Source organism: Callithrix jacchus, chromosome 12 (assembly GCF_049354715.1).
Source record: "Callithrix jacchus isolate 240 chromosome 12, calJac240_pri, whole genome shotgun sequence".
NCBI classification, from domain to species: Eukaryota; Metazoa; Chordata; class Mammalia; order Primates; family Cebidae; genus Callithrix; species Callithrix jacchus.
The window spans coordinates 125,655,434-125,668,616 of NC_133513.1; the positions used below are offsets into that span (position 1 = coordinate 125,655,434).

The window sequence follows — 13,183 nt, forward strand, 5'->3', positions numbered from 1 at the left end:
GCTGCTCTCTAGTGTGATCACCACGGCTGGTCCACATGCTGCTCTCTAGTGTGATCACCACGGCTGGTCCACATGCTGCTCTCTAGTGTGATCACCACGGCCGGTCCATGTGCTGCTCTAGTGTGATCACCACGGCTGGTCCATGTGCTGCTCTAGTGTGATCACCACGGCCGGTCCATGTGCTGCTCTAGTGTGATCACCATGGCCGGTCCACGTGCTGCTCTAGTGTGATCACCACGGCCGGTCCATGTGCTGCTCTAGTGTGATCACCACGGCCGGTCCACACGCTGCTCTCTAGTGTGATCACCACGGCTGGTCCACATGCTGCTCTAGTGTGATCACCACGGCTGGTCCATGTGCTGCTCTAGTGTGATCACCACGGCTGGTCCACATGCTGCTCTCTAGTGTGATCACCACGGCCGGTCCACATGCTGCTCTAGTGTGATCACCACGGCCGGTCCACGTGCTGCTCTCTAGTGTGATCACCACGGCCGGTCCACATGCTGCTCTAGTGTGATCACCACGGCCGGTCCATGTGCTGCTCTCTAGTGTGATCACCACGGCCGGTCCATGTGCTGCTCTAGTGTGATCACCACGGCCGGTCCATGTGCTGCTCTCTAGTGTGATCACCACGGCCGGTCCATGTGCTGCTCTAGTGTGATCACCACGGCTGGTCCACATGCTGCTCTAGTGTGATCACCACGGCCGGTCCACATGCTGCTCTCTAGTGTGATCACCACGGCCGGTCCACATGCTGCTCTAGTGTGATCACCACGGCTGGTCCATGTGCTGCTCTAGTGTGATCACCACGGCTGGTCCACATGCTGCTCTAGTGTGATCACCACGGCTGGTCCATGTGCTGCTCTAGTGTGATCACCACGGCCGGTCCACGTGCTGCTCTAGTGTGATCACCACGGCTGGTCCACGTGCTGCTCTCATGTGATCACCACGGCCGGTCCATGTGCTGCTCTAGTGTGATCACCACGGCCGGTCCACGTGCTGCTCTAGTGTGATCACCACGGCCGGTCCACATGCTGCTCTCTAGTGTGGTCACCACGGCCGGTCCATGTGCTGCTCTAGTGTGATCACCACGGCCGGTCCACGTGCTGCTCTCTAGTGTGATCACCACGGCCGGTCCATGTGCTGCTCTAGTGTGATCACCACGGCCGGTCCATGTGCTGCTCTCTAGTGTGATCACCACGGCCGGTCCACATGCTGCTCTCTAGTGTGATCACCACGGCCGGTCCACGTGCTGCTCTAGTGTGATCACCACGGCCGGTCCACATGCTGCTCTAGTGTGATCACCACGGCTGGTCCATGTGCTGCTCTAGTGTGATCACCACGGCCGGTCCACGTGCTGCTCTAGTGTGATCACCACGGCCGGTCCATGTGCTGCTCTCTAGTGTGATCACCACGGCCGGTCCATGTGCTGCTCTAGTGTGATCACCACGGCCGGTCCACGTGCTGCTCTAGTGTGATCACCACGGCTGGTCCATGTGCTGCTCTCTAGTGTGATCACCACGGCCGGTCCATGTGCTGCTCTCTAGTGTGATCACCACGGCCGGTCCATGTGCTGCTCTCTAGTGTGATCACCACGGCCGGTCCACATGCTGCTCTCTAGTGTGATCACCACGGCCGGTCCATGTGCTGCTCTCTAGTGTGATCACCACGGCCGGTCCACATGCTGCTCTCTAGTGTGATCACCACGGCCGGTCCACATGCTGCTCTCTAGTGTGATCACCACGGCCGGTCCACATGCTGCTCTAGTGTGATCACCACGGCCGGTCCACATGCTGCTCTCTAGTGTGATCACCACGGCCGGTCCACATGCTGCTCTAGTGTGATCACCACGGCCGGTCCACATGCTGCTCTCTAGTGTGATCACCACGGCCGGTCCATGTGCTGCTCTAGTGTGATCACCACGGCCGGTCCACGTGCTGCTCTAGTGTGATCACCACGGCCGGTCCACGTGCTGCTCTAGTGTGATCACCACGGCCGGTCCACGTGCTGCTCTAGTGTGATCACCACGGCCGGTCCACATGCTGCTCTCTAGTGTGGTCACCACGGCCAGTCCACACACTGCTCTTAGTGCTGCCCTGTTAGGTGGGTCACGTCACCATATCTCATAGATGGGGACACTGGAGCACAGAGAGGTTCAAGAACTCGCTGAGGGTCACATAGCCAATAGGTTTGGAAACCTAGATGTGAATCCACGCCGTCTGGCTTTGAGATCAGTGTTCTGAACATCTGTTTCTACTGCCTCAGTAAATACGGATATAGATGTAAATATACATACTAATGTGAGTATAGACAACACAGCAACATTAATGACGGTATTGTAAAAATTAGCCATTATCCTGCCATACCGTGACTGTAAAATTACATGTATGTTACATGCATTTTACACAGCTAAAATCAGTGTGTTTATGTTTCATTTTCTGCCATCCCTTATTTATAAAGCCTTTAGAAGGTCACCGAGTTGTTGTATCAGTCTGCTCCTGAAATGATGCTTACTGAGGTTTTTTTTGTGTGCTGTTGATTTTGGAGAACACCGTAGCAGGTATCTCTGCCCCTGTCTTTACTGAGTTTATTTGTCTGTCCTGTTGATTTTGGAGAACACTGTAGCGGGTATCTCTGCCCCTGTCTTTACTGGGGTTATTTTTGTATGCTGTTGATTTTGGAGAACACCGTAGCAGGTATCTCTGCCCCCGTCTTTACTGGGGTTATTTGTCTGTCCTGTTGATTTTGGAGAACACTGTAGCAGGTATCTCTGCCCCTGTCTTTACTGGGGTTATTTTTGTGTTCTGTTGATTTTGGAGAACACCGTAGCGGGTATCTCTGCCCCTGTCTTTACTGGGGTTATTTTTGTGTGCTGTTGATTTTGGAGAACACCGTAGCGGGTATCTCTGCCCCTGTCTTTACTGAGGTTTTTTTTGTGTGCTGTTGATTTTGGAGAACACCGTAGCAGGTATTTCTGCTCCTGTCTTTACTGAGTTTATTTGTCTGTCCTGTTGATTTTGGAGAACACTGTAGCGGGTATCTCTGCCCCTGTCTTTACTGGGGTTATTTTTGTGTTCTGTTGATTTTGGAGAACACCGTAGCGGGTATCTCTGCCCCTGTCTTTACTGGGGTTATTTTTGTATGCTGTTGATTTTGGAGAACACCGTAGCAGGTATCTCTGCCCCCGTCTTTACTGGGGTTATTTGTCTGTCCTGTTGATTTTGGAGAACACCGTAGCAGGTATCTCTGCCCCCGTCTTTACTGGGGTTATTTGTCTGTCCTGTTGATTTTGGAGAACACTGTAGCAGGTATCTCTGCCCCGTCTTTACTGGGGTTATTTTTGTATGCTGTTGATTTTGGAGAACACCATAGCAGGTATCTCTGCCCCTGTCTTTACTGAGGTTATTTGTCTGTCCTGTTGATTTTGGAGAACACCGTAGCAGGTATCTCTGCCCCTGTCTTTACTGGGGTTATTTTTGTATGCTGTTGATTTTGGAGAACACCGTAGCAGGTATCTCTGCCCCCGTCTTTACTGGGGTTATTTGTCTGTCCTGTTGATTTTGGAGAACACCGTAGCAGGTATCTCTGCCCCTGTCTTTACTGAGATTATTTGTCTGTCCTGTTGATTTTGGAGAACACCGTAGCAGGTATCTCTGCCCCTGTCTTTGCTGGGGTTATTTTTGTATGCTGTTGATTTTGGAGAACACTGTAGCAGGTATCTCTGCCTCTGTCTTTACTGGGGTTATTTGTCTGTCCTGTTGATTTTGGAGAACACTGTAGCAGGTATCTCTGCCTCTGTCTTTACTGAGGTTATTTGTCTGTCCTGTTGATTTTGGAGAACACTGTAGCAGGTATCTCTGCCCCTGTCTTTACTGGGGTTATTTTTGTATGCTGTTGATTTTGGAGAACACTGTAGCAGGTATCTCTGCCTCTGTCTTTACTGGGGTTATTTGTCTGTCCTGTTGATTTTGGAGAACACTGTAGCAGGTATCTCTGCCTCTGTCTTTACTGAGGTTATTTGTCTGTCCTGTTGATTTTGGAGAACACTGTAGCAGGTATCTCTGCCCCTGTCTTTACTGGGGTTATTTTTGTATGCTGTTGATTTTGGAGAACACCGTAGTGGGTATCTCTGCCCCATCTTTACATTTCTTCTTAATGTCTGAGTTGGGCTGAGTCCCCCAGACCAGACATGGCCCTTGCTATTTGCTCGGTAAGCAGTCAGTTTCGGGGCTGCCAAGGGCACAGAAAGGGCCGAGACACTACGTATGGGGCCTCGGGCTTCAGACTATGTCAGAGGCTTGTGGTAGAAACAGAGACATGCTCAGTCAACAGCAGAGCGCCAGCCCTTGAGGAAGTCAGTCCCGCTCCCGAGGCTGCCAGGAGTCCTGGTTCTTCTCTTTCTGATTCTTTTGTCTACTGTTTTCATATTTTAAGGGTACAGGATTGGTTTTTTTTTTTCTCTTTTTTTAACTTACATGGTTCTGGTTGTTGGTGGTTCCTTTGGAAATGGTTTTTGGATATATCATGTTTTAAAAGTCAGTTCGTTGACAAAACATGCTCTGCTCTCCCTTTTCCACGGAAGCAACTGCACCTGCAGAGGAATGCCCTCCGTGTGATTCCTCAGGACTTCTTTCAGCTACTGCCGAACCTGACGTGGCTGGACCTCCGGCACAACAGAATCGAGGCACTTCCTTCTGGGATTGGATCTCACAAGTAAGTTGTGTTTACGCTTCCAGCCGTTACAGATCGTCTCGTAAGTGCGCGAGTGCCTGTTCTGCTGCTCCTTGTCCCCTACTCTCCATTGCATTTTTACTTCCGATAGAAACATTTAATAGTCTTTGTAAAGCCGGCCAAGAGCTGCGACGGCTGAATGCGCCAAGGCACAGAACTATGACGGGATATTTGGTGCCACGGCGAATGCTGTAGCCACAGTGAATTTTGCTGGGCGGCTGGTGTGGTTTTTCTCGCAGCCCTGACTCTCCTTGTGTGAAGCTGCCTGAAAATCAGAAATAGCTCTGATGAGTTAAACCAGCTCCTTTGGCTGGGCGCAGTGGCTCACACGTGTAATCCCAGAGCTTTGAAAGGCCAAGGTCAGATCACCTGAGGTCAGGAGTTCAGGACCAGCCTGGCCAACGTGGCAAAACCCCGTCTCTACTAAAAACATAAAAATTACCTGGACGTGGTGGCGGGTGCCTGTAACCCCAGCTTCTCAGGAGGCTGAGGCAGGAGAATTGCTTGAACCCAGGGGGCAGAAGTTGCAGTGAGCCAGGATCACGCCACTGCACTCCAGCCTGGGCTACAGAGTAAGGCTCCATCTCAAAAAAATAATAATAGTAAACCAGCTCCTCTGCTCCCGAGGGCTCCTGTGTAAATTGGTTCTTGGCAAATCATGAGAAATTCTTCTCACTTTGGAAAACTGGGAGCACTCAAGCAAGTCCCTGGTGTCCTGCCTGTTCCCACCTCGTCCCTTCCCGGGGTTTCCCTGCATTCCCGCTTGTGGGGTGTAATCCTGCCCAGGGTGGAAATGCCACACTTCCTTTCCCTCCTCCGCCTGGCCCTTCCCCCGCAGCCGGGACTCTCACTATGGAGACACCTTCCTTTCCTGAGCCCTCTGCTTCTGTCTTCTGTGCCCACCTCCCCAACACCATGGCTTTTTCGCCTTCCAAAACCATCATTGCCCTTACCTCTTTTTCTTTTTTTGAGCTGGAGTGCAGTGGCGCGATCTTGGCTCACTGCAACCTCTGCCTCCCGGTTCAAGCGATCTCTTGCCTCAGCCTGCCAAGTAACTGGAATTACAGGCACCCACCACCACACCTGGCTAATTTTCATATTTTTAGTAGAAGTGGGTTTTCACCATCTTGACCAGGCTGGTCTCAAACTCCTGACCTCAAGTGAATTGCCTGCCTTGGCCTCCCACAGTGCTGGGATAAAGGCATGAGCCACTGCGCCTGGCTGCCCTTACCTCTTTTGATCAGTGCTTCAGTGGCTGCTGGCCCCACAAGGTCATGGAGTGTCCCTTAGGCTGTGCTGAGGCGGGATCTGAGGAAGAGACAGGACACAGAAGAACTGGAAAAGAACAGCTGGATGGGGGGGGGCACGTCACCAATGAGCGGAGACAGGCAAGGCTCGAACGCCCAGAAGCATCTGTATTTATTAGGTACAAACAGAGGGAAGGGTCGTGAGTGAGGTCATCATCTATAGGCTTAGTGACAGGGCATCCATAATCACATGACAAGCGAAGGGGCCACCCTGTTATGTCAGCTGGGCAAAGAGGTGGGCCATCACAGTAGGGGGCTGTGCAGAAAAGGGGTCCACCCCCATTAGGTCACCGAGGCAAGGAGGCAAGGAGGTGGGCTCTGTGCATGACACTTCTTATCCGGGGGCCGCAGACTTCAGCGGATTTCTAATAGAAGGATACTGTAAGCTTAATGCAGTGGGAGCTGACAGACTTGTGCTCTTCTCTAAGATATTTATGGGAGGATTCTTTGAGCTAGCACAGAAACAAGAAAAGACGGACAGGGTGGACAGCTGCTGTGACTGGTCACACCAGAGGGGTTCTTCTCCCTCGGTTACTTCCAGGATCTCAGGCCTGAGGCCGACTTTCCACAGGAACTGGATGCAGGTGCTACAACTCCTCTATCAGGAGGAGAGACACTCGCTCCAAGTCTGCCATACAGCGTTGCCCTTTCAGGCAGGGACACCACCGCCTGGGGCTTTGGTTCTCGTCCTGGTCTGGCTGTTTTCCCATGTACTGCTTCTGTTCTGTGACTGCTCTAGGCGTTCCTCCTACTACAGACTATTATATGGTTATATAGTAGGATGCCATAAATCAGCACTAAAAGTGTCGGTGCAGCTCCGACTACGATACCTGTATGGTTATATAGAAAGATGATATGGAACTAAGTATGTTAGATATAAGTATTAAGTATGATTCTATAAGCTGGATATATGGAAGCAGTCAGTTACACTTCAGGCACTAATTCTATACACTTATATATGGTTATATATGAAGGATCGTATGAAGGAAATAGCTGAGTAATAACACTGTAACTAAGATATTCTTCAGGCACTAACTTTGCCTGGGGTTTGCACAGCTCTCCTTCCTTGGTGCCCATGTCGGGGGTTACCCACAGCCCTCCTCTGATATGAGTGCATCTGGACACAGCCCTGAGGTAGGCATATGCCTGGCAGGTGCAGGCTGACAGGGAGGTCTGTGTGGTGGGGGAGGGCTGTAGAGGGGATGCTGGGGCTCAGAGGCCAGGGTCTCCTTGTGGATTTTATAGAAGGGCTTGGGTAGAGAGGGCTGGTATCAGACTTGGCTTATAGTCACTCTGTGAGGAGGGGGCTCTAGGGCATGGGTGGGGCGGGACAGCAGCTGTGGCCACGGCAGCAGTTCATGGAGGAGGAGCACCCTGGGCGTGACTGGCCATGGCAGGGCTTCAGTGGGACTCCAGAGCTTGTGGGATGAAGGTGGGTGTGGGGCCACAAGAACAGGGCACCCCCGGTTCCTACGTGAGGAATTACATCTCCAAAGAGCCATGGTGGCCACTGTGTGACAGCAGAATTGAGGCTTGTAGGAGGCCCTTCACTTGCCTTGACCTCACTGGCTTTAAAAATGTTTTATAAGAAGTCACTATATTTGGCACACGTAGTAGAAGACAAGGATGCATCATTCACCCCGTGGTCTTCAGGCTCTGTGAGGAAGCTGCTTATCCAATGATAGGTGGTGTCTCAAGCAGGTGGAAACACACCGGGTGCATCTCCATGGAGCTCCTGGGGCTCTGGGGTCTGCAGGGAGGATCACAGATGGGCCTCGAGGAGAAGCGTGTTCTGGAGCTCAGCTGGTTCATCTGCCACGCCTGGCCAGCTGCTTGCGTGGTGGGAGCCAGACACTCTGGGCAGGTGTCCACCCTGTTCCTCACGGCCTCAGGAGGCTTCTGAGTCTGTGGCTGAGAGCATTTGGAAAGGATTTCTTCTTCACATGATCATCATCTGGGTTTAGAATCACTGGGTGCTGTTTTATCCACAAACTGTTTTAGCCTCACACAGTTCTGGAGAGTGAGTGCTGTTCTGAGGGTGCAAATGAACTAAGACCTGCTCCCAGAACTGTGCTTCTTTTCCCTAAAATAGGTGTACAGTTCTCAAAATTTGAGATTCTTTGGTTTTGCCAGTCAAAGCTGCCTAATGTTTTTGAAGATACACTTATTTGTGATCTGTGACCCATGCTAATACTCAAATTAGATCAGCTGCAGAGCTGAGCCCTGCTACTCAGAAAGGCGAAGTGATCACGGGCTTATGAAAGTCCTGAGCCTCTCGAAATGCATAACTAAAAGGGTGGTGGTGTCACTGAGCCCCCTTCTCCTGTTCTGGGTGTGTGAGCTTGTAGCACAGAGAACGGGGAAACGTGGACCAGTTCATCCCTCCTCAGGCAAACAAGTCCAACTCAGTATTCACATTTATATGAATTCATTTCAAAATCAATGAAACAAAGCAATCCATGGGTAAGCTTTGGATTACTGGTAAGTATTTAAGGAATTAACATTTATAAATTTATCATTTTAAGTGTGCTCAGAATATTTTCATAATATTATTACATAAGGTAGAAAAATCCATTCTGTACTTTCAGGTTAATAGTAAACATGCACCCCCTGCCATCCCCCTCAGGCGCAAACACAACCCAGCAGCGCACGGGTGGGCCAGAACCTTTGTGCCTTGCGGAAGGGCCAGCGTTGGAGAAGCCGAGGGCACGTGCTGCCCTTGCTGCCCTCCTTAGCACTGGAGGCCTCTGTGCGCCTTGTAGAGAGCAGGCACTGCTCTCGTTGGCTAGTTTTATATTAGCAAAATTCAGAGGGAGTGAACCAAAAACAGTGAGCTGAACAAACAGCATTGAAATTACCCACCTTTGTGCACTTCAAGAAAAGTTTACTTCATAGAGTTTATTCCTTAAATACTTCAAACAATGGCTGGGTGCGGTGGCTCACACCCGTAATCTCAGAACTTTGGGAGGCCGAGGTGGGCGGACCATGAGGTCAGGAGTTTGAGACCAGACTGGCCAGCGTGGTGAAACCCTGTCTCTACTAAAAGTAAAAATAAAAAGTAGCTGGGCGTGGTGGCATGCGCCTTTCCCAGCTGCTCGGGAGGCTGAGGCAGGAGAGTTGCTTGCATCTGGCAGGCGGAGGTTGCAGTGAGCTGAGATTGCACCAGGTGATCCAGCCTGGGCAACAGAGCGAGAACTATCTCAAAAAAAGAAAAAAAAAAATCAAATAAGGAAAATCCAAGAAAGTAAGAAAGAAAATTGTCTAAACCTTAAGTAATCTGATTTTCCTGTGGGGTTGCCAATCAAAACATTGAACATAATTTGAATGAGGGCTGGATGTGATGGCTCATGTCTGTAATCTCAGCACTTTGAGAAGGTGAGGCGGGAGGATTGCTTGAGTCCAGGAGTTCAAAACCAGCTTGGCCAACATAGGAAGACCCTGTGTCTACACAAAATACAAAAATTATCTAGGTATGGTGGCACACATCTTGAGTCTCAGCTGCTGGAGGGGCTGAGGTTGCAGTGAGCCAAGATTTCGCCACTGCACTTCAGCCCGGGCAACAGGGTGGAGACCTTGTCTCAAAACATAATGATAATAATAAAATGTGAAAACCAGGAAACACAGTACAATAAAATACAGCATAGAGTTTAATAGAAAATATATTTTTTTCCATCATTTGACTAGTAAATTTTTACATTCTTTCCTGTCTGTCTGTCTGTCTAGGCATCCATGATATATTTTGGGCTGCATTTTGTGTGGGCATTACCAGGTGTTAAATGAAAGCAGGTGCCTTCCAGAAATGCTGCTTTAGCTGTGTTTCTTACATGGAGGCTTCTCAGAGTCCGCAGTGTAGCAATGATTCATCTCCACAGAGGGCCGGATACACCGCGTAGCGGAAGTCTCTCAAATGTCTTCGACCATAAAACACGTGTTTCACAGAGCATCATAAAACATGGGAATTCCTCACAACACGTTTTAGAAAGACTGATTCACAGTGAGGTTGTAACTGGGAGGTATGACAGCCTAAAGTAGGGGTTCTTAACTGGGGCAGGTGTTGCCCCCAGGAGACTGTTGGCAATGTTGGGAGATCTTTGTGGTTGTCACACGCGGGGTGGGTCAACTGTTGAAGAAAGGCGGGAGGTGAACACTAGCCCGCAAAGCATGGGACACCGCCGTGCCTACGGACTGCCTGGTCCCATGTCCTAGTGGTTCAGGGCCTAGACTCGTGCCTGCACATGGCAGCAGACTGCTTGTGTGTACGTTCTTGTAAACTGAAGTGTTTACAAGTTGCCCCTTGAAAGAGAGGAAAATGAAGAAACTTGATGGTATATTTTGGAAATAGTCATTTAATTCCCTGCTTTTTAAACTCTTGTTTTGTTTTGTTTTGTTTTGTTTAAGGCATTTGAAAACTTTGCTTTTAGAAAGAAATCCTATCAAAATGTTACCTGTGGAGCTGGGTAAGTGATAAAACAATAAAAAGATGACTTTTCAATGCTATCTTTTGAACTTGCCAGACCCTGTAGTGGAAGTATCAGGCATGACAAAGGAGGTTAAGCTAAACTTTTTAAAATCCTTCCTACTTCTGGGACTAAGATGATGTAGCTCTCAAGAGCTGTGGATACAGCCTGTACCGTTCGAATGGAGCTGTGACATGTGAGCCTCGTGCGAGGCACAGTCACAGTGAGGGGCACTGGCACCAGCTCCCAGCTAAGGAAACCTAAGACCCTGCACACACCTCTGCAGACCCCATGTGCTGCCTCTGCTGCATCTCGCTGGCCTTCCTGGGAAGCTTTACCACTTAAATATGTTCCTGGGCTCGTCCTGACCGCTCCTCTAGACCCCAGAATCTAAACACTCAAAACCAAAGGCATAAGCTCACAGACAAAAACAGGTGTAGAATATCACAGAAGCAGCTGTTTTATGACCTTTAAAATATCTATCAGAAACAGTATAAATTAGTCTGACTGGCAGCCCAGGCAAAAATGTCTAAAATTCTGAAGGCATTTCTATTATGAACATGAAAAGCATTTTGGAGAACTAATTTATGGCTACTCATGAATTTATAAGTCAGTTGCTACCATGTAGCCAGTATAAAAACAGAGGTAGACACACATGTGTACATTAAGATTTTATAGCTTTGATTTTATTTTTAGCCGTGAATCGGGTAAAACTCACTAGTTTAAAAGAACAGTTGAGACCATGGATAGTGGCTCCTGCCTGTAATCCCAGCACCTTGGGGCACCAAGACAGGAGGATCCCTTGAGGTCAGGAGTTTGAAACCAGTCTGGGCAACATGGTGAGACCCCATCTCCACAAAAAATAAAATAAAATCGGCCAGGTGCAGTAGCGCGTGCCTGAGTTCCTAAGTTCTTAGGAGGCTAACTTGACCCTAGGACTTTAAGGCTGCAGTGAGCTCTGATTCCACCACTGCACTCCAACCTGGACAACACGGTGAGACCCTCTCTCTAAAAACAAAACAGAAGCAAAATAAAAGAACAGTTGGGTTAAACTGTGCCTTTGTAAATGGAGCAAGTTATGGCTGGAACCCTTACACAGTTTCAGAGAAAACAGAATAGCAAATATACATCTCAAAGCACGGAAAGACAATTTACACTTTTTAAAGGAGTTTGGGTTCGTTTGAAGGCTGAAAATGGATGACAAGATAATACAGAGTCATAGGGACTTGCCACAGGATTTTATAAGGAAACCAGTATCGTTTTAGAGAGGTAGCTTCTAGTTTAGTCTCCGTTTTCCAACTGGACCACCGAGCTCAGGGCAGAGCCCATAATGGACAGGACCAGCAAAGCATTTACAGTTTTTACAGCCTAAAACTCACCTATCTGAAAAGCAAGCGCAGCTGAAAGGCAGAACACTTCAATACCCAACATCTAAGCATCTGTCTTTCACACCAAACCCTGGGCCCCTCAAGTTGGCAGATGCCACAGGACTGGGCCCTGCAGTGCTTCCCCAGCGCTCCTCACTCCAAGGACATTGCCCTTAGCCTGCTGAGGGACCCAGCGCCCATCAGCCGACTGCCCACCCCGGGAGTCTTAGCTCTCAGCGGCCAGTGTTTCCACAGCCTGCAGGTGTTCAAACAGTTGGCATTTTTAGTGACAGTTCACATTTGTGGAGTAAGCACGATTTTCTTCATTTGCTTGAACATATTTAAATGGCCACACTGAAGTCTTTGTTAAACCCAACGTCTGGGCCTCCTCAAAGACAGGTTCTGTCGTCCGCTGACTTCCTGAGTGTAGGTCACGTTTTCCTTTTCTTTGCATGGCTTGTAGTTTTTATGTTGAAAATGAGCGTTTTAACGACTTTGTATTCTGAATTTTACAGAACTGTGAAGGTTGTTGTGGCTGCTGCTGTTTGTTTGATTTGATCTATTTGTGTTTTGGTAATTGTCCTGGTCTTAATTTGTGGAATCTGCCTCCTGCAGAGTTATCTCTAAAGCAAATCTTTGACATCTGTTAATATCATTCTACCCCCAATACTGAATAGAATCATTTTTTTTTTTTTTTTTTTTTGAGACGGAGTTTCGCTCTTGTTACCCAGGCTGGAGTGCAATGGCGCGATCTCAGCTCACCGCAACCTCCGCCCCCTGGGTTCAGGCAATTCTCCTGCCTCAGCCTCCTGAGTAGCAGGGATTACAGGCACGCGCCACCGTGCCCAGCTAATTTTTTGTAATTTTTAGTATAGACGGGGTTTCACCATGTTGACCAGGATGGTCTCGATCTGTTGACCTCGTGATCCACCCGCCTCAGCCTCCCAAAGTGCTGGGATTACAGGCTTGAGCCACCGCGCCCGGCCTAGAATCATTTTTTTAATGTGAAAACGTTTACCGTTACTTGTTCCTCCTTTTCATGTCAAGAACAGTCTAGAAAATGCTGACAGTTGTTTTTCTCCCTGCAGGCAGGTTAGTGACACTGAAAGGCCTGAACCTGAGGCACTGCCCCCTGGAATTCCCTCCACAGCTCGTCGTGCAGAAGGGATTGGTGGCTATCCAGCACTTCCTGCGGAGGCGGGCAGCAGAACACTCTCTCCCCTGAAGTCCAGCTTCTCAAGGTTTGTAGGATCGTGATTTATGACAAAGCACATTAACGCTGAAGTTACAGCTTTTTAAAATCAGGGCAGAACGTGTCTCC

General features: G+C 49.2%; 1 protein-coding gene across 1 annotated transcript in view; it reads left to right on the top strand.

The window, feature by feature from the left end:
- LRRC27 (leucine rich repeat containing 27) overlaps nt 1-13,183 on the top strand; it is a 38,110-nt gene that overhangs the window by 13,691 nt on the left and 11,236 nt on the right. The window contains 3 exon segments of the mRNA XM_035269550.3: nt 4,583-4,713; nt 10,437-10,495; nt 12,951-13,103. Coding sequence (XP_035125441.3) covers nt 4,583-4,713; nt 10,437-10,495; nt 12,951-13,103 — 343 coding nt within the window.